The 22,057-nt window shown below is 37.0% G+C and overlaps 2 protein-coding genes across 2 annotated transcripts; both read right to left on the bottom strand.

Annotated features, from left to right (window-relative positions):
* Positions 1-11,773: 11,773 nt before the first annotated feature.
* Positions 11,774-15,911, bottom strand: LOC135650237 (small ribosomal subunit protein bS1c-like). The gene is made up of 7 exons (XM_065169499.1): positions 15,530-15,911; positions 14,369-14,644; positions 13,354-13,434; positions 12,641-12,922; positions 12,450-12,560; positions 12,270-12,356; positions 11,774-12,046 (listed from the first exon to the last, which is right to left on the bottom strand). Exons 1-7 carry the CDS (start codon positions 15,836-15,838, stop codon positions 11,945-11,947), a joined length of 1,248 nt encoding a protein of 415 aa, XP_065025571.1. The 5' UTR covers positions 15,839-15,911; the 3' UTR covers positions 11,774-11,944.
* Positions 15,912-18,204: 2,293 nt separating this feature from the next.
* On the bottom strand, positions 18,205-20,149 carry LOC103998096 (WAT1-related protein At1g09380). Its single transcript, XM_009419487.3, has 7 exons — positions 19,927-20,149; positions 19,788-19,850; positions 19,603-19,719; positions 19,278-19,530; positions 19,027-19,188; positions 18,790-18,941; positions 18,205-18,673 (listed from the first exon to the last, which is right to left on the bottom strand). The coding sequence occupies exons 1-7, from the start codon at positions 20,100-20,102 to the stop codon at positions 18,466-18,468; spliced, it is 1,131 nt and encodes a 376-aa protein (XP_009417762.2). The 5' UTR covers positions 20,103-20,149; the 3' UTR covers positions 18,205-18,465.
* Between the last annotated feature and the right edge of the window lie 1,908 nt (positions 20,150-22,057).

Raw genomic sequence — 22,057 nt, forward strand, 5'->3', positions numbered from 1 at the left:
AACATAAAAAAATATTTCTCACATCCTCCTCTCCGACCTTCAATTTATCCTTTTTCATCACCTATATTTTTTTCATCATTTTACATCACCTCCGACAATTAAGAGGAGGAGGAGGAAAAGAAAAAGAAGAAGAAAAGAGGGCAACAAAAGAGGATCGTCGGTAAGGAGTGAAAAAAATTATGGAAATTAATTTATAGATTAAGGGTATATATATCCATTTATAAATAGATAACTTAGAAATATTTAAATTTCTTAATGTGAGTTGTAAATAACAAAAAAAAAAGTTACAAATAGTAATCCCCATGTAACATGTATCCATTATGCTTGATTTGTCACTTTATTTTCCCTCTAAAAAATATTTTATTCTTAATAATAAAGTACAAAATGATAAGATATCATATGTGAAAATATTTTTTATTTATCTACTTTTACTTTTAATGGCAAAGGGTATTCGTTTTTTTAAATTTGTATCCTTTAATGATTAGAAAATAAGAGCAGAGAGGACAGTGGTAGACTATTGTCATAGTATAAGAGTAAAATGAACGACAAATGATCATTAGATGCCATAATAAAGGGCTTAGAATCAATAAGAACAATTGGAGTCCATGATCCAAATGCCTATATGTTGGCTAGGCAGAGGTGATGGGACTAAGCTTAAGAAAAGCAATGTAGTAAACCTCCTCATAACCTCTCTCTCTCTCTCTCTCTCTCTCTCTCTCTCTCTCTCTCTCTTTATTATGCACTCTTCTAAGTGGTTAACCACAAGGAACTACATGAGCTTTTGCCACAAGTTTCATAAGAAAAATTAAATTTAATTTTCTCTTAATTTTAAATCTGATGAGAAAAATTCAATATGGTGCATAAAGCTATCTTTGATATAAAATCTAAGGAGGATCAATGCATACAATCTTATCCCTCTACAATTAGAAAGTGGCACAGACTCTTATCATCAAAATCGCAAAAAGAACAATCTTATTGATGAGGTATGAAAGCAACGCTCATCAACATGATACTTTGGTCAAGAGGATTGCCTCTTTTTTTGGGGACTATTTGATACACTAAGACACACTCAAACTAATAATAGTTTCTTTAATGCTATTTTGGGCAAAATTTGACTTTGGTATGAATTTATGGGTACATATATATTGGGGTAAAAATACATGTTTGGAATGAAAATATTCTACATACAATCTCTCTCTCTCTCTCTCTCTCTCTCTCTCTCTCTCTCTATATATATATATATATACACACACACACACACACAAACACACATGAATTCTAAAGAAAATCTTTCTTTTTAGATTTTTCTCCAAAAGTGCTGCCCTTTTACAATTCCCTAAATAACATTCTTAATACCTAGCATACCCAATTACCTACCTTTTTTATTATTCTCTTTTCTTATTACATTACAAAATTTTCCAAAAATATAAAAAAAATAATGCTACAACTCAGTGTAAACACTATAAATCAGAATATTTTTATAAAATTTGTATACAAATATTATTTTACAGTGTATTATGTCATAGTGCTTTTCTAGTATTGCTGAAAATACTATAACATAATGTAAAAACATTATAATTAGATTGATTCATCCTATGACTCAATCCATAGGAAAAGGAAGAAAACATGGATAGATGATTAGTTATCAAATCAAGAGTATTTCAGGTTTTTGCCTAAGAAATTATGAAAATATGGTATGGAGAAAGGTCCCCCTTTTTTTTTTGTTTTATTTTGCAAGAATTGACCCAATAATCTAAAGGCTTCATATGCAAACGCACGTAATACATTTTTACGAAGCACTAAAAGCTGCTCATCCTCATACCACAAGCAAACACCTGAATGTATGTACATGACAATTATGTTTCTCTTTATGTTAGCTGCCATCTTTCCTTACACCCACAAAAAGCTAAAAAGCTTTCTCTTGTGATTGCCAACTCTCTTTTCCTAGTACATCCAAAAAGCTATTCACATTTCTTCGTCAAGGAAGATCTCGTTCGTGAAATCATGCAAGGATCGTCGCAAGCTTACTTGCTAAATGATAGGATTGTTTAACGGATTACAAGTGGCCCCTCTCTCTCTCCTCCACGTCGTCTATCATCCATCTCATTCTCCACTAAACCCTTCTTATCCACTCGGTGGCTCACAACACACTTGCTTGGCCACCTCCACATCGCTCTTCTCCGTTGAGGTGCAGCCATGTGTTGGTGGTGCATGCTCAGGGAAGATGTGGACAGTTGCATGAGAAAGACTTCCAACTAAGTTACTTCGTATCCCCATGAGGTTTAATAGGACATGGACGAGTAAGATTAATTGCTTGATGGGTTTCGCTTTCCGTGAGCAGCAGCACGTTGGTCTTTAGATGCACCACCCAAGTCGGAGAGTAGATAGGAATAGGGTGGAGATCGAAGACAACCGGTGCAGTGGCGGAGGATGGTTTCTTCTCCTCCGTTACTTCTCCACCACCGTCGTCGTATTACGGAGGTAGTTTGAGTCTACACGCAGTACCTTCATATAGTGGATGTAGCTTTAGTGGAGGTCAATATATAGTTGGGCAGGACTAGAAAAGTTGCTTAAGATTGATAAGCCTTAGAGGATTTGAGATCTTGGTATGCATCTCTAACTTGGCAAGAGACTTGAGGTTTACATCCTCGATGACCATGTTTCATTGCTGTGGGATGATGAAAGCGATGAACATTCTTAAGTCCGATGACGTGTGCAATAGGTGGGTTATCTACCGAGATGTGGGAATGCTACGTGGTTTCTTTAGAAACAAAGAAGATATTCCAAAAGTGACAGAGCACAGCTGTCAAGCTATTGCAGCAGACGAAAGAAGAATTAGAAAGATAGCGACCTTCCCATACGATAAAAAATCAACCCTTCTTGTCAGCGGTATGTTTCAAATATGTTTGATTAATTTTTTTGAAATGGATATTATATTGAAAATGTTCAAATATTGATATTTGCCAAGCTAGATATCTCAAACCCTATAAAACTAGGTCCGGGAACAATCCCAACAATACTCGTTTGATGCTAAATCAGTAATCAAAGTTAGATGACTCGGACTAATCAAATAGGTCGGACAAACTATTTGTTTTTTTGTTGAGTGTACTAATATAATTTCTCTTTATAGTAAATGCTTAGGAGAGACGTTACATAATTTGTTAGCATGAACTAGTTATAATAATCTTTATTGACTTTGGACAATTGTGCTTATTTGTTAGACTAGTTGGAATTACCCTCGATGGGCGTAGGGCTATTGACCTGCTTTCTTTTCTGGGTATGTGTCAACCAATGATTCATACATATGACAAGAAAATTATGTCCACCACATTAGATGTTGATATGTCAACCAAGTCATATCCACTATAATACGTGTCTCCCACTTCCTCGGGCGAAAAACATCATGAAGTCAAGTCGAAAAGTACCACTTTTTTAAAGTCCTTTACTAGTGTCAACAAATAGGACATATTGAAATATTTTACCTCGAGTTTCCCATGAAGTCGGCACGAGTCAATATGCCCGACCCAACTTGTTGAACTCGATTAGTTTGATTCAATTTTCCTAGCTCAATTGGTCCCACTTAATTCTCTAAATATGTTTTGTGTCAATTTAAGGCACCCAAGGTAGTAGTGAAGCAGAAGGGGACAACTGGTCATGGTGGCGTGATGAGGTATAGCATATAAGCTCTTTTACAATAATATTACAATTTCGATGATGGCTGAAGTCCTATACGAGGATCGAAAATTCAAAGCTTCGATAGATGATAGTGTAATGGTTTAGGAAGGTCAAGGACAAATACGTAAAGAGGATTAAAAGTTATGTTGGATGATGTGTTATGGGCTGAAAGACTAGACACAGTGATGTGCCAAGAGCCGGAATGCCAAGTGCGGTGACACGATAAGAGTTAAAGATCGAGTACGATGACATATAAAGAGTAATAAGACTGAAAGTGGTGATACGATAAGGGTTAGTGACTAAGTGCAATGGCACACAAAGAGCCAAAAGGCTAAGTGTGGTAATGTGATGTGGGGCAGTAACCGAGCAAAGTGGTGCACAAAGAGCCAAAAGATTAGGTGTGGTGGTTCAATAAGGGCCAAACGATTGGGTGGCGCACAAAGAACCAGAAGGCTAGTTGCGGTGACACGATAAGGGTTAACAACCGGGTATGGTGGTGCACAAAGAGCTAGTAGGTTGGGTGCTATGGTTCGATAGGAGTCAACACTACCACTAACTATATGACCATGTAGGAGCCTGGCTAGAGCATGTGCTAGACACATCTCTTTTCGACGAACAGGAGAATCTAGGTGAATCTGATTTATGGCCTAGCAATTGCACATGTCCTACCCGCTTATAATGGAAGGGGTCATTGCAAAAGCTGCATGTGTTGGACTCAAATTGGTCATCATCCACATCACCACGGCTTAGTGTCAATTGCAGAAGCTATGGTCTTGTGAGCTAGTGTTTGCTTAGTCATGTGACCGACCCTTTGCATCGCATATGTTCTGCACCATCATATGTGCGCTTGAGGTGGGATTTCATTTCCCCCTTTATCCCTTTTTTATTAATGCTTTTAATTATTGAAAGTTTTTGCCTACCTAGATGGTACCAAATTCTTGATACTTTCTGGCAGCATTTGTTGGAGAGTGTGTAAGAAACTAAATCTCCCCATCGTAGACCCTCATATTCGTTAGCTATAGCCTGTGCTTTTGGGGGTCAACATATTTCCTCTCTACCAGACTTAGTTGCCAGGTAAAAGGTGCTTCTATCTCCTTTAAGGGTTGGATGAGGAGATATTTTTTTGCTCTTTCATGAAACGATTGACTGATCAACTTAGGTTGGTCCAATCAGGAGTTTTATAATATTATCTTGAGATTGTATGAGACAAAAATATAATAGTTTAAAAGGTTATCTGTAGCCCTATCAGAGTCCATTGCCATCCTACGAATGAGCGAGTAGTGGCTCATCATTGCCAGCCTAAGCCCAACTCCTTGGGGTAAGGAATTAAAATATTTATTATATAAGAATACGTTTGAATTGTTTGACACTTAATCATTTTTATATAGATATGAACCTTCAAAGAAGCATTCTCAAATATAATGCTCGCCATTAGGGTTGACAAATAAAGAGTATTATCTCCTATCCTAGGTCAGCTCAGGGTTGTCAGGAGAAAGAGATTAGTAGGAAATGCTATTGGCCAGTCAATAGAGGAATAGGGCCTCTGCAAATTGAGCCTTCCTGGAGGTCCAACTCCCTCACTCGAAAGAGCGATAGGATGAAGAGTGAGCTGAGACCCATGGCCCTTAGCAACAATAATCTCCAATCCCTTGATCTTTAGCTATTTTAGGACAGGACCCTTAGCTATCTTATATGGCCCATTGCCCTCATCAATTATGAGAATTTTGCTTATTCGATGGAGGCCCTATTGCTGCAAGTCAATGATAAGATGGCCACTAGGTGATGAGATCTATTTTTTCAACTAGAACTTAACTAGTTCTAATAAACCATGGGAAGTTTTGAGTGAGGCCACCACTTGGAATCGATGTCTAATGCAATCTTCCCCAACCAAAGAGCCTCTATTTGAGGTCTACCGGGGACCTCCTATTAGATACCCGTAAGGAAATGATCATGGTATGTATCCTCTTTTCTTTCCTACAAGTCTTTTATTTTTATGAGTTTCCTAACCTGTGATGCTTCTTACGGTAGAATCAACACCTCATGATTGTACTTTTTAACTATGCCCGATACTCCTTAACAATCGTCGGTCAGCTCCTACAAGAAATTGAGATCTTGAAAAGGAGTAGGATGATATAGTCACGAAGAAGTCGAGAAGGGGTTGGCCTAGCTTCAAGCCTAGGTTACTTAGCTAGAGAGGTGTGCGACAGTAGCAGAGGAGGTCACCCAACTTTGAGCTCAAGTCAATGGGCTAGAAGGGGCAATGGCGATGATGGAAGCAGCGACGACAAATGTAAAGGATGTTAAGTCGTTAAAGAAGTTGGTAAAGGTGGTGAGGATTGACAGAACATATAAAAGAGCCTTGAAAGTCGAAACCGATGTAGACTTGCTTTGGACTTAGGAGTTCAACTTAAAGATGGAGGTGAGAAATCTCCGTCACTATCCCATTAGTTGGAGAACACGAAAGAGAGGAGGTGACCAAGTATAAAGCCTCCTAGGATTTTAAAAAGGGACTAATTAAGTAAGAACATTAGTCCTTCACCTATGGTTATAAATTGGTTATCTCCTAGGCCAAGCATGATCACTCTTCTCTACTTCTTTCATATGATTTCACTATTATCTATCTCACTAATGAGAAGGTGGCCATGATCAGCTCAGTAGGTATGATGATTGAACAAGATAATAGACTATACAAAAGAGGGCCAATTGAAGTTGATGATGATCTAGAGACGGTGTTAACCGCGAGAGGGGGTGCAAAGGGGTCGCCTCTAAAGGCTAGGGAGGTACCTTTAAAAGATTGGGTCTCGTCAACTAATCCCGCTCCTCCCACCTATCCAGTTCCTAATGAAATTATAAATATTCTAGAAGAATGATTAAGTTGACTATCCCTCCTTTTTCTACTCTTTTTTATTTTTATTGTTTATTTATTTTTTTTATTGAGAGATCAATTTTGACACATAAGAACTCTTAACAATGCAATAACTTTTTTATGAATAAAAAATTATTTTTATATAAGTTTTATTATAGTCAAATAATGTTACATCTTGAGATTTTACCACAATAGGTAGAGTTATAAATTCTATTATAATTGTGCTAAAGAGTACAACATCAACTATAATATTTCCTAAGGTTTGAAATGTACCAAGTTCTAGGAATATCCAACTTGTCAAGTGTCTAAAGTCAGTGAGTACCTAGTTAGACTTTCGTTACATTCCAATACAATCCTTCCTAAGTCGCCATTAGCTTGCTTCCAGCTTGAATTGGGTCACTGACTTTGGTTCTTCTTAAAACTAAGTTCCCTTCTTTCATCGACGAGGACTAATTTTGATATTTAAGGTTTTAATTATCACCCTTTTATGTGCCAAGTTTCTAATATGTGCTTGGGCTCTAACTTTATCGATGATATTTAGATTTGCTCTAAGCCTAAACTCTATTTCTTTCTCGACAAAGTACCGAGTCTAGATAATTGACAATGTCATCTTAACTAAGAGTACTACTTTAGTTCTATATACTATAGAAGAAGATGATTCCCAAGTGGAAACCTTCGACATAGTCCGATACCCTTATAATATGCTTGAGAGTTCATCCACCCATGCTCCCTTAGCTCTTGAGACTCTTTTTCTTAGGTCATATAACATGGCTTGATTAATTATTTTGTCTATATAGTTAGCTTATGAATGGGCTACTATGTTGAACCTTAGGTAAATTCTAAAGTAATCATATAATTTTTTAAACTTAGCATTGTTGAATTATGTATATTATCTGGGATTAGTACTCACGACATTGTCTGCTATTATTAGTCTTGCCTCCACAAGGTATAACATCATAATGGAGTCATGAGCCTTATATGAATAATTGATTTAGCTAATAATTAGTTGGGTCATTGTATACCTTTAGGTTCAGTATTCTCATACCTTTGGTGAGCTTTAGTCTTAATAAAATAATTTTATATTTTTCTTTATTATTGGTAACATAAATGTTCAAACAGAGTGCATGCTCATAGACTTCCCTTGTGGACTTTTTTAGACAAGAGTCATGCCTTTGTTCGTCTACATAGCTAACTTTTCTACATGCATCATCTACTATTTAGTATCCTTAAACACATCTTCGGTGAAGGTCATTTTTGTCACAAAGTCAATGAGGGCCTTTGCAACGATCCTCAATTTATAAGAAATATCAAGTTCGTTGAGCGCAATTACTCATTTAAGGAGCCTTATCATGGTCTCAAGCTTCAAAAAAAATATGATGCAGTGGCTTATCATCATGATGATAATATGATAAGCTTGGAAGTAGGGACGAAGTTTCTCGACGGTTAGGATCAGCCCATAGGTCAGTTTTTCAAAATTGGGATATCGAGTTTCTGCATCATCAAGTATATAATTAGTGTAATGTACAGGCCTTTGGATTCATTGCTCTTCCCGAAATAGAACTAAGCTTATAGCCATTGTGGTTATGGATATGTATAAGTATAAATCTTCCTCTATACGAGAGCTAAATAGTTCTAGAGTTATCATATATATTTTAAGCATATCAAATGCTTCTTAACACTATTCAATCGATTAAAAATCCTTTAGATGCTTTAAGATTTTGAAGAATGGTAGACATCGATCGCTTATCCAAGATAAAAAAATTAGCTAAGCATGGTGATTTGATTTGTTAACCGCTGAACTTCTTTAGTGGACCTTGGGGGTTCATATTGATAATAGCTTGGACCTTCTTTGGGTTTGAATTTATCTCTCATTGGTGTATCATGAAACCTAAGAACTCTTTCGAACTTACATTGAATGCACATTTGATCGGGTTTAGCCGCATTCAGAATTTTTTCATGATGACAAATATTTCTCTAAGGCTAGCTAAATGTGTATCAGTAGTGTGACTCTTTAGCATCATGTCATCCATGTAAACCTCTATGTTCCTCCTAACTTGTTGTTGGAATATTTTATTTACCATTCTTTGATATGTTGCTCCTATATTTTTATATCAAAAGGGCATGATCTTATAGTAGTACATGCCTTTCTAAGTGATGAAAGCTATGTTTCTTATCTTTTAGTGTCATTTTAATCTAATTATACATAGAGAAATCATTCATGAAAGTCAACAGCTTATGTCTGGAGGTGAAGATGATAAGTTTATCAATTTAAGAAAGGAAAAAATTATTTTTTGAGTAGGCCTTATCGAGGTTGGTGTAATTTACATACATTCTTCATTTCCCATTACTTTTTTCTAACTAGGACTACATTTGCGAGTTATTTCATATAATATACTTCATGGATAAAACTAGCTTGTAAGAGTTTTCTAACTTCCTCCTTTATGGCATCCTGATGATTGGAAGCAAACCTTTGAGGTTTTTGATAAATCGCCTTATGTTCTAAGTTTATCTATTCTAAGCATATTATTAGTTGCCTGCAAAAATACCTTTGAGTTCAGACACAAAAAGTTAATAAGCTCCCTCATCTTGGGTCAAATCTGACTCCATTTTAACTATGCGATATGATCGTTCTGGATTTATAAGAATTTCTTTCATAGGTTCTCCTATCAAAAGATGTAGGTTTAACGGTAAGGGATCTTGTGAGTCCATTTGTTGGATCGACAATGTTCCTTTCTTTGGAAGGGTGACCGATGTCAGGTAACATCATAAGGATTCTTTAGAATTATTCAAAAATTTGAGTGTCATATAATAGGTCGATACTATTACTTATATTCAGTTGAGAATAGGTCGCCCAATAATAGTGTTATAGGTTGAAAGAATATCAACTATTAGAAACTTAGTTTTTATTGTCGTTGTATAGTTGTTAGCCCCAAAGGTTACATAGATGTCGGCAATCCCCATTAGCGTAATCAACTCTCCTATAAAGCCAATAAGAATAAAGGAGATTGGTTAGAGGTCCTTGGTTGATAAATTAATTTTCTAAAAGATATTATAGTATAATATATTTGTCGAGCTCCTTGTATCAATCCTTTTAACTAATGCATTTGCGATCATAAAAGATACTACTAACCATCATTGTGTTTCGGGGCTAGTGCTTAGCCTCTTCTTCCTAGAATACAATGGACTGGTCCCCACTTGGGTGAAACTTTTTTAACTATAGTTCCCTTGCATGCGTATTTCTAATAGAGCAGCAGCTATCCTTAGTTGTCAATTTGTCAACTATCATATCCACTCGTCGCTTAATCGAATTAACCTTCCCTTAGTAAACATCCAACATAGGAAATCTAAAGCTTTTGAGGAATTAGCTTCTTGTTTATATATTTTGTGAAAGGAGATTGCAAATTATGATCTATTTCTAACTACTTTCCTTACTAATTTCTCTATAAATGACCGCCAATTATTAGTTCATCGACGGTCTTTGACTTTGGTTGAAAGGTCAATCAATTAGCCAATAGATTCATTCATAAATTTTGATATTAGTAATGAGATTTGGCTTTGAATTACTAGCGAAGAGGAGAATGGGACAGTGCTTAGGTTAGCTACTTGGCTCGAGAGGGGTGTAGATGGCAAAGTTAGAGCAAGAATAAGGAGAACAAAAGTAAGCAGAGTTTGTTGAGCTAGTTGGGTGATTTGAGATAGCTACAGAGTGATGGTTTAGACTATCCCTATCACAACTTGCATTTGTTGATATAAAATATGAAAAGTTTCCACAAGGATAAACATAGTTGTAGTAGGAGAGGGTTGAGTGAAAGCCAGCTCTTGAAAAAGTTGACAAAAGAGGATGGGGTATAGAACAAGAAATAAGTTTGGCCTAGTTGGGACTCCTATTTAGAACGGAAGCATTTATGGTGATCGGGGTTGGGACATAAAAGTATAGGAGGGTTTAAGTCCTCAGGTTCATTCGAGATAGTCTTACGAGATTCTCTTGAGATATAACGATTGACCCTCCTCTTAGTACCAAATTATTATAGTCGATTTTGGGTCGCCTAATCAGGAGGCCAACTTAGATCCAACCTGATTCTATTTTGAGTCGATCTCTAAAAAATTTGTCAAGCTAGACATCTCAAACCCTACAAAACTAAATCATGGATTAATTTAACAATGTCCTTTTCAATGTTCAAATTAGTATTCAAAGTCAAACGAGTCAAACTAGTCCGACAAAGTCGGATAAGTTGAATTTGACTATTTTATATATATATTTGTTAGTATAAATAAATCATAATCATCTTTATTAATTCTATTAATTCTAGATTGTTGCACTTGTCTGTTAGGCTGATTGAAGCTGCCCTTAATAGGCATGGGACAGTTTTATCTTCTTTCTTTGCTGGACATATGTTATACAATGGTTCATACGCATGACAAAAGAAATTATGTTTTTGTTGGACATGTGTTAAACAATGGTTCATACACATGACAAAGAAATTTTCCCAATAGAATAATATCACAAATATAACCACATGCGATGCTAATGTATTAGTCAATTCGTAGCCACTATAACAAAAAGAAATTTTGATCAACCGTGGTTGATACTAAGAACAGGCTAAAAGAATTGATAAGTTGTATACTTGTAATTAATTTGAGAACTATTTTCCGTTTCATCTGCAGTCAACTGATGTAAAACATTTTAAAGAACAGAAGCCTTTTTATTTGTTACGACAATTAATGAAAAATAACTCAAAAAACAATGGCTTGAACATGATAAATTTGTTATGTCCCCGTGCTTATCTCAACATGTATATCGTCTGTCTCTCCCCATATCTCCATAATTCATAGCCTCATAAATATATGTAAGTCTGACAGATGAGACGCTTTCTATAAAGCAGTCCCATATCACATATGTACGTGAAGAGATAATAATAGCCATATAACATGTAAAAGAAGAACACTGAGTTCAACATTCTCAGATTATTCCACAACTTTTGGCTTCACGACTAATAACATTAACCTCAAATTACAAATAATAAAAAGTCTGTGGATCCGCTTCAGCAGTTAAACTAGTTGCACTGCAGGAATCACAGCATATATATCCCAGGGGAAATTTGTTTGAAACGAGTGCAGAAATTTATTTGTTGCTGCTGATACCTCCCATAAGCTTTCAGATTCAAGAGAACCAGGATGGCATAATTTCATCAGGTAGCAAGCAGAATTTTTTTAAAGCTTCGATGAGAAAACTAAGAGGGGAAAAAAAAAACTTCTTAGTTCTCAGGAATCTTGTGTAAAACATACGATTAGCACATCATAACAAACGGTATGAAGCGCCGCAAAAGCATGTTGCATTTGGACAGGCTTCAATAAAAAATTAAAACCGGAAATGCTTCGGAGATCCCATTGCTATTGTGACATTTAGTCGTCTGCTGGGGGAATCTCACTCAAGTCCAGGCCCTCGGCAGGCAAGTCCGATGTGAGGGGGCCCAAAATGCCCTCAGAATTCAGGGTCAAGCCACTCTGCCAAAATGAAGAAACATTCTCTATCAGTCCAACTATTCCAATTTCAACAATCTCTATACATAATAAGGTTGTCAACCATCACATCAAAATCACACAATGATATGATAAATTATGTGACACTGTAGATTCTCGTGGCAATATTTACACTATGTAAACACGCAAAATTTCTCCTGTAAAAATATTTAAGTGCATATTAGGTTTTTACGATGATGTCAAGTACCTCAGGCTGGAACCTTAGCATGTCAGCACGAGCCATCGCCTCGGCTTGGGCTATCCTTTGCCTGAATATCTGAGCCATCTCATCTGCCTGATATTAAAAAACAAAATTATCAGACCAGAGACTAAATTACTATTTAATTGTATAACATGAAGCAAATAAATATCCTTGCATAAAGTATACCTTCTCAAATACAAGCTTAGGATTCCGAATCATGTCACCAGGAGTTGGTTCCAGCTTTTTGGTAGAAAGACTTACTCGTCCCCTTTCGCGGTCATGACTCAGTATCATAACCTTTACATGAAAATTTTCGTTATGACAGGTTCAGAAGAAGGCTGCACTAGTAAAAGAAATACAATAACTTAACAGAATACCTTAAGGGTATCACCAGGTTGTAGGACGGTTGAGATATCAGAGACACGATCATGACTAATCTGGCTAACATGGAGAAGGCCATTGATTCCACCAATGTCAACAAAGGCACCATACGGTTTAAGACTTTGAACAGTTCCCAAGACCACCGATCCAATTCCAAGTTGAGCCTGACTATCTGCCATGGCCTTGCGATTACTGAGAACAAGCCTAGATTGTTCCTCGTCAACCTCCACAAACTTCAGCGGTAGTTCCTTATCAATGAGTTCTTCTGCTGTTGATTTCTGGTCGAACATTGAGAAAATTCATTGACAAAATATTCAAGATCAGTTCAAGCTCACATGTCAAATCCAATAAAAAAATAATTGTAATCTGCCATATAATAGGAATGTTGTGAACTTGCAAAGTTAGGCATGAAGGAAAATCTTGGACAAAAATGGATCGATTGACATATGGTACAGCATAGTTGATAACAGACACTGTTGTGTACAATTAAAAAATAAATTAAGTATTTTAACATAAGCATGATGGTGAGGTGACAAAATAAGACAGATGCTCTATATCATGACAATTAATATTTGAATCAGCTGGTAAAGTTAAGTTTCAGCTCTCAACATAATAAATAATTGGCAAGAAGCATGAAAATAATTCAACTTGAAGGCCAAGAAAACAGAAAATTGTTAAAACATGCTAAAGTCAAATACAAAGGACAAACCGCTGATATCTGTGAAAATGGAACAAAACCACGAAGGCCCTCCACGATTGCTACAACACCTCCTTTATTTCCACCCACAACCTGTTGACAATAAAACTCAGTAAATTACAACAAATGCCAAAATAGGAGAACAAAATTATAAAAGACAAAAGCTGATCAAAGTCTAGTAAATCTAAAAAAGTTCAAGATACATATAATTAAACATAAAAGTTGAATGATACATGAACAACAAGAAGATGAAGGCTCAAACTATCTAGATTGGTTACATGGATTCTTTTCTGCCTGTGAGCTCTGTTGAGAGCACTATAACTAGTAACTTTAAGAAAGGTCAAATTTCCTTTTACTGATTAATATAACTATTTCCATAGAATGATTCAAATGAAAACAAAAAAATCAAAAAAATTATATAATTATATGTATATATATGTATGTATATGAGTCATGGCTACTTTAGTCAATTTATGTTAAATAAACATACCTTTCTATACAAAACCAAGAACGCCATAAGTTTACTTGGCAACACATCCAACTGAATATATTTGTCTTAATAAAAGATAGTGGTGCATATGATGCTGACTTGAACAGTAAGTTATGCAGGAACAATTGGTTTTGCATGACTTTTAGGAGAAATAGAACTATATAAGTACAGATCCTGTCCAAATTATTCTATTTATGCAGTTGATGAATAAATTTTATGATAAGAATAAAAGATCTGGAGAGGGAGAGAGAGAGAGAGGTTAATGAAGTGAATGCAAGGAAAAGAGTATCTCATAAAAAACAAGTAAATGCATTAACATTAATAAATAACAAGAAGAGTTATCTAAAAGTATGTGTGTGGCTAATTAGCAACTATGATAGTTAACAACTAATGGCATAAAAAATGTTGAAGATTGGCATAATTAAGGAGAACAAGGAAACCATCAACGAGTTCATAATCCATACAAATTTCTCCAAGGATGAAAGCAAAATAATTGAAGGCATACCAAAGTATATGAATGGAATACAAGACTCTCACCTTACCCTTGACGATAACATCTTCGGCCTGAAGCTGCCTACACCTTTCCCATGCAAGATCATACTGAATTGACCGTAAACTCAAAATTAAGCTATCATCTGCATTCATCTCACCAATTATGACAAACTCTTCAACCAATCCTGGATATATTCCTGCCTCTGAAACATGCTTAATTTTGTGAATACATGCTTCTTGGACAGGTAAGTATGCAGAAGACTTGGCTGTTATGTCAACAAGTGCCCCATTCATATCTGTCATGAAAACTGTACCCTTTACCTGGGAACAAAAAAAAGGGAATGAGGCTAGCAAATCCATATCTGCAAACAAAAGCACAAGGGCCCACCAATCTTGCTTATCATGCTTGAAGGTAAGGCGATTCAGGTATATGGTAGAATCAGGTAAAGTAAAATCAACAAAAGTTCAAAATGCAGGAGAGAAAGAAAAAAATTCTTCCCAATCACACTCAAAGATGAACCGTAAACAAACACTAGCCTGTTTCCATGAGTCATGTAATTTGGCAAGTTACATGACATCTATCAGATTCAACACATACAAGAGTTCCAGCCAATGTACAGTTTTTGCATCATTAAGGGAAAACGAACCAGTTATTCCAAGAAAAATAGGTCAAATATTTACTGAATAATAAACTACAGCAACTGCCAAATGCAAACTAATAGCAACTAACAAACTTGCCAACTTTATGTTTCTCTTGTTAATTAGAAAAGAAAATGAAAAGAAAAGAAGAGAGTGACCTAATCGAGCAACCATTGTAGACATCCCATAGCACTGGTTTATACTATTCTTATGCAAAAGTTACAAAAGAAATAAAAGGAATATTACCATTATTCAAGCTCTTACTCAATTGACCACAACTAGATGGGGGACAGGTTTCGAATTGGCATATGAATTCTAGGATTCATCAGACATCCAAAATTACCATCATACTTAGCAGCAACATCCAATTATTCTTGAAAACCGTTTCAATTAAGCCATATCATATTGCCAGTCATATTTGCAGGATAAACCATAGACTCTCTATCCACGTCCAATCTCTAAGAAGCTGAAGCTTCGAGCCTTCTTCAAATGGGAATCAAACCGAAAAGAAACTCGCGCCCCAAACATTACAGAGACCCACAGCAGGCGATGAGAGAAAGGCGAGACCTTGGTGCCGATTTCGGAGTCGAAGTCGTACTTCTCGAGGGCGGAATGGAAGTCCTCGACGGTGAAGGCGACGCCTTCCATGGGGGCGGTGCGGCAGCGGTCGTAGGCCTCCTCGAAGACCTCCTTCAGCTTCTGCCGCTCCTTCTGGGCCGAGGTAAGGGCGTAGGTGCCGGCGATGACGGCGGCGGAGCAGAAGGAGGGCCTGGCCGGCGCCTTGGAGGAGGCGGCGGAGGAAGGCTTCGAAAGAGGGGAGGAGGAGAGCGGCGGGCACCGAAGGCCGGCGAACTGGTGGTTCACGAAGCTCGCCATTGGCAGCGCTTTGGAGTCTCTCTATCCCCTCTCTAATCCAATTCCAATGGCGGAAAAGAGAACAGAGACTGGGTTACGGTGGGGGACACGACGGTTTTGTGGTGCGGGGAGAGGTGTTTGGGTTTGGGTGCAATTTGAGTTGGACATGCGGGATTGGGTCGAGCCCAAATCAGCTTCTGTGGGATCGAACTCATACCACCAATGAGATGAATCCTACGCGAAGTTAACACATCAAAGGTTTTATTTCAGTTGTAAAATTCAGTATGATTCTAAATTTTATATATAATTTTATTTTTATAATAAATAAATAAATAAAGAAGATGACGATACGATCTTACGATAAATTATTAAGATATTTATTATCTAACATATTTCTCAAATTAATGTATATGCGAAGGCTATTTCGCGAAAAAGCTCAAGTTTTAAATTTTTTTTATACTTTAAAATTTATTTTCTTTGTAAAAAATAAATTATATTTTAAAAAAGATAACCGAGATCTGTATTAAACTGATCTAATATTTCTATATTACAGTGTTTTGGATCTATATTTTTTTGATAGAATTACTATATTATTTAATTACTAAACAAAAAACACTGCCACTTCATTGAGAACTACTATAAGTAGATAATAGATCATTATTTTTATTATCATTCCTTCATAATAAATTATTATAAATATTATAATACTTTTTAAAGTATTTAGAATCAAATTTAAATCAAAGAAAAAAAAATAGAGTTTTTATCATGGTTTATTTTGAAATATGTAAATGCCTTCATAATTTTTTATTATCATTCCTTTTAATAAAAAAATATAAGATTTTTAAAAATTATAGGCTTAAATTTAAGGTTACATTAAAAAAAAAAAGAACTTCTTTATTTTGAAGAACATCAAAATAGTTTCAATGTCATTTAAAATCAATTAAAATTCTCAAATAAATTATTTTATAAAACCTTCATATAAATAAATAAATATATAATAAGGTTAAATATTAATGTTTATGAGAATTTGAATTAATCAAGACTAAGTTATACTGTTTTTGGTTCAATAACAATAAACACACTTAATAAGAATTTTATTTTAATATCAAAGAGACCAAAATCTCTCATCAAATGTTTATGAATGATCTAATGATTATTTTTGGAGATGATAAGAGAAAGATTAGCAATATTGTGGGAGCCAATATTGCTAAAGGTTGAGTTTGTCACCGATGAGAGATGATGCTTAAATTCAACAAAATGGAGACAATGAGACGACATGAGTGATATTTGGTGGTAGCATTTTTAGGAGTATTCAAGAAAACATCATATAAAATTGATTAGGATAAATATCACATGAACAATAATGACGTGCTTTATCTTATGAAAAATATACTTATGAATGATAAACATGTGAATAAACTTGAAATATATTTATCATATTCAAAAAGTATGCATGCTAATGCATATCTACTTTGTCCAACATATCTATGTAGATTTACAACATATCAAGAAAGAACAGCAGACAAAATTAGTGTTTATCATAACAATGTAAATTATATCTATGACAATTATTATAGCAAACATCAGCATGATTTTTTAGAGTGCATGCTTGGGATTGGCTCATAGGGATAAAAGAAGTTCCATGTTAGGCTTTAAATGGTGTTGCACTTACTTACCACTTTGCTCCAATGAAGCTGAAGAATGCAACTAAAGAAGAAATGCCAAGTTAAAGGTTATACATAGTTATGAATGTATAATATATATGGGGTTGCATGCTTGGGTTAGTGAGTGAAAAGTTTAGAGAATTCCTTGGAAATAAATGCCTAGTTGATGAAGCACAAGGATCAAAGAGAATAAGGATTTAGTTCAAGATTTCGTTTTTTTTTATAATATTTATTATAATTTAGTAAAATTTTAATTACTTTTTTAAACACCAAAATTGAGGTGATTATATATGGAACATGATGATATATACGGTTCTATGGCTTGTATCATATCATGGTGTGTTCTTGTAATATGATATAGTGTTTTATGAGAAGGTGTGTGGTGTACCGATTGATATGAAATATTAATGAGTAGCTATTATATATGAATATATATTTTACTGTTAGTTGTTGATAGTTTACTTGTATATACTTACTTATATATGATCCATAAAGGGATGATGATGATCAAGTTCACCAATACAAAGACAGGAGGTATTTGATAGTAATATTTTTAAGAATATCATATAAAATTAATTTGTATAAATATTATGTCAACAATTGTGATAAATATATCTATGGATCATAAATCTATGACTCGACATAGAAATATATGTATATAAGTATATTCGGTAGTCGCTTTTTGTGTAAACATTATATGAACAATAAATTGAGGTGCTTCATCTCATGAGAAATATATTTATGAATGGTAAAACTGTGACTCCACATGTGGTTAAACATGAAATATATTTATCATATTCAAAAGTATGTATACTAATATAGATTTATTACTGTTTGATGTAAACAATGGAAATTATATGTATAACAATTATTAGAGCAAACAGCACTTTTAGATATCTGATAGCTATAGGGTTTTCTTGGTTCCATATGTCACTTCGTCTTCCTCGTCTGACTCGTTGCGGTTGCTTGATGAACATACATGGCTTAAGGTTGGCCAGGCTGTGCCTCATGGATAGGACTGGCAAACACGGGGGGACTCGGGAACATGGTCAGACCAACAGCTGCAATGGCTCCTTCCTCGTGCTCTGCTTCGGTCTCCTTTCCACTTGCATCTCTCATCGTCTTCGTCTCCCTCCCCTTGCCCCATAGGACCAAGTAAAGCCCGCCAACTATGACGACAGATCCCGCGACACTGCAATCCAAAGGATAGATGAGTTGCGATCGGGACCGAGCACTTGATCCAATAGCTGATATGCGACTCATGGTGTGAGATAATTCATAGACGGATCACTTCCAAGACCAGTTTACCTTCCAACGTACTGCTTCTCGTCGAGGATCGCCCACCCGAGGACGGCGACGACAACCAGCAGCAGTGGGCTGAACATTGAGACGAAGAGGGGACCTCTCTTCTGTAAGCACCATGACATCAGTGCGAAAGCCAGACCTGAGCCTACCAAGCCCTGAGAGGTTGAAGCCGAGCATTTAGATGCTAAGTCACGTCCAGATTTCAATGAGCAGTCAATCGAATGTTCGCAATAAGCTCACGATGTAAAGGGACGCAGCAAGCCGGATGTTCCAACCGAGCGCCCACGCCGAGAGCCTGCTCCTCTCCACGGCGGCCGCAACGACGATGCATTGGACGCTGGCCATGAAGCACATGATGGCGGAGCTCGTGTAGGGAGACGAGAAGCTCTGGCTCATCTTTGCCTGTTATGACTCGGTGGATCGAAAAGGTAATGATCAGCAGCATCGACAACTTTGAAGAGGCGTTTGGAGATCAGAGGAGCTTCCATTACTTGGATGATGAACCATATGGCCCAGGCGAAGCAACTGGCGATGACGAGGACGGCGCCGAAACCCATTCTCTGGTAATCGGAGCCGGCCTCGCCGGTCGTCATCCTCTCGGCGTATCTCCAGTGGAGGGGGGATTGCCACATCTTGATGAGGCCGCCTCTGTAGAACGTCATCAGCATGGAGCCACCCACGCAGAGAACCGTTCCTACCACCTTGGCCTGACCGGCCACCGTTCTGATCCCCACCGTTTCCATCCTGCGATCGAGTCAGCTAACGCTCACGACGTGTGAAAGAAGAAGTAATCGGGTGCTCCTTTTCGTCAAGTACCTGAACGGCACTGCGATGACGAAGGTGATGGCCGGTAGCATGTTACTGAGGGCGCACGCGATCGTCGGCGAGGAAAACTTGAGCCCCACAAAATACAAGATCTGGTTGGACGTGGCGCTGCGTGACATGCAACACCGTCAGATACGAGAGCTTCGAGCCCCGCAACTGTGGCAGGCGCGGCTTACCCGAAGACTGAGCACAGGAATATTTGGAAAAGGACTTTGCCTGTGATCTCCTTGGAAGCTTTTCTGCGCCCACAGCGGTCGACAAAAACACACTCAGATGATGCCAAAGAAGAGGAGAGTTCGATGATATCTGCACTACCGCTCGAGGAAGAAGGCGATGGGGGAGAGGAAGATGGTGGCGACGATCTGCCGGTAAGCGATCATGACGAAGGGGCTCATGCCGTCGTCCATCGCCAGCTTCGACAGCACATTCAGGCCGGCGAATCCCACTTGGACGAAGACCATGGCCAACGTCGGGGTGCAGTCGCCTCCCATGCTCCCTCCCTCCTATGATCCTCCTCTTCTTTCTCCGTCGTCCTTCCTTCCACACAACGATTCAGCGAGAGGAGACAGGAGCTTTATACGACGAGATCGATCATGGAGCAGTCCCTGACGTGCTGCAGCAATATCCGCTTTCGAGCAGTGAGTGATGGTATCTTCTTGCGTGGTTTCTGTGGGACTACGACGAGCTCTGGGCCATGGAGTCTCTTTCCGCTGAATCTTTAGTGTGGGACAAGCAGCATGACCTCGGTGGCGTTGCTTGGGAGTGGATGAATACGCGGAGAAAAGCAATGAACGGCTTGCTTGCTTGCTTGCACTGCCTCTTCTTCCACGCCAGGACAGGGATGAGGGAGGTGGAGGACCCGCAGTGGGTCCGATCGAGTTTGACCATCTTTGACTAGGAAATGGACAGATTATTGAGGTGTAATTTACACAAAACCCTCATCCCATTTCGTCCATCAAAAGATAGTCTAATATTTTTTTGTGTAAATTTTTGGCAAAAAAATGCTTGATTAATTATTTGGAAGCAAAAAAGATTCCTTTTTTTTTTTGTAGACTAAATAATGAGACAATAGATTTACAAGGAAAATAAAATTTGTAAGTGTTTTTTTGGGAAAATCATGAATAAAAATCAGATGAAATTGATGGCATTATAAGAGTTCTTTCTAATCAACTATTAAGACCAATTATTGGTTCACTAAATAATAAATCAAATGAGATTATCAAAGAGAATATTTATATCTCACAGATAGGATTATCAGAAAATTAAATGAAAGAATACATTATCTTTTATTTTGTAGAGAATAATGATAATGGAATTTATTTATTTTTTTCTTTATCTTTTATTTTGCTCAGTGAGGCGTATTGAAAATTAAAGATCTTATATTATTACATTGACACAATGTTCTAATTGTATTATCATTACAAGGAACAAAGGGAGACATGGAGAGATTTAAGTTGGTAGCATCTTACCACAAAAGATACAAATATAAAATGTTAGTTGAATCTAAACTTGTTCCAAAAGCTTGACCAACTTATATCCAACTCATCTTTATTGCTAATGCATTGGCATGGCAGCAACTCATTAGATAGGAGACATGATCTTTGTCTCAAAATAAAATAATTATATCTCAGGAGATTTCTCCATTCCAAAGGCATTATGTATCATTTTACACTCCCCGCAATCGGATGAAGAAATAAAATGTTGATTTATTTCCCCCTTTTATTATAGTAAGAAGAAGTTAAATAACCTCAGAAAGATGCAAACAGACAAGATTGTTGAAATGGAAGGCTCAAATCAAAATAGTAGTACCTGAATGGATGCTGATAGGGATATAAAGACGAATAACGTTTGTATAGTAGAAGACACGCAGCGGAATTAAATAGAAACACAATCAAACAGAACACCAAGATATATGTGGAAAATCCTTTCAATGTGAAGGGTAAAAACCACGGGACAAACTAGAGATAATCCACTATGAGAATAATGAATATACAAATCTCAATCTCTTGCCCTAAACCCTAGCAACCACAAGAGAATAATTGGGATAGAAGGATCACGTCACTGCCCATAATATCTAAAACCTCCCCAAGTAATCACAACAAGAGTCTACCGTAGATTTGATCTAACCTGAGATGAGAACACTGCTAGATGATTGAGAACGGTCTCTCTGCGTTGTCCTTGTCTTCTTCCCTTTCTTTCTCTTCTTTTTCTGCCTTGTTCTCCTTCTCTTTGGAATCCCGTGGCCCTCAAGATCTGTCTCGTTGCTACCTTTTTATAGTCTTTTTCTGCTTCTAAAACGTAACCACCACACCCCCCTAATCTTAATTAGGGTTAGGTTAAGAGGGGGTGTGGGTTGTGGGCTGCCCTAGCCCACATGGGCTGAATATGGGCTATCAGCCCAACAACCTCCCCCTTCAGCCCATAAGGGAGGCTGTCCCATGACTCC

Source organism: Musa acuminata, chromosome BXJ3-9 (assembly GCF_036884655.1).
Source record: "Musa acuminata AAA Group cultivar baxijiao chromosome BXJ3-9, Cavendish_Baxijiao_AAA, whole genome shotgun sequence".
In the NCBI taxonomy this organism is placed as follows: Eukaryota; Viridiplantae; Streptophyta; class Magnoliopsida; order Zingiberales; family Musaceae; genus Musa; species Musa acuminata.

Excerpts from the sequence above, each read along its gene's own strand:
- LOC135650237 (XM_065169499.1), bottom strand. The coding sequence starts at position 15,838 with ATGGCGAGCTTCGTGAACCACCAGTTCGCCGGCCTTCGGTGCCCGCCG. Across the intron at positions 14,645-15,529 it reads ACTCCGAAATCGGCACCAAG|GTAAAGGGTACAGTTTTCAT; the intron begins GTCTCGCCTTTC and ends TTTTGTTCCCAG. Across the intron at positions 12,047-12,269 it reads TGCTAAGGTTCCAGCCTGAG|AGTGGCTTGACCCTGAATTC; the intron begins GTACTTGACATC and ends TCATTTTGGCAG.
- LOC103998096 (XM_009419487.3), bottom strand. The coding sequence starts at position 20,102 with ATGGGAGGCGACTGCACCCCGACGTTGGCCATGGTCTTCGTCCAAGTG. Across the intron at positions 19,531-19,602 it reads GTCATCGCAGTGCCGTTCAG|GATGGAAACGGTGGGGATCA; the intron begins GTACTTGACGAA and ends ACTCGATCGCAG. Across the intron at positions 18,942-19,026 it reads TTGCTGCGTCCCTTTACATC|GGCTTGGTAGGCTCAGGTCT; the intron begins GTGAGCTTATTG and ends TCAACCTCTCAG.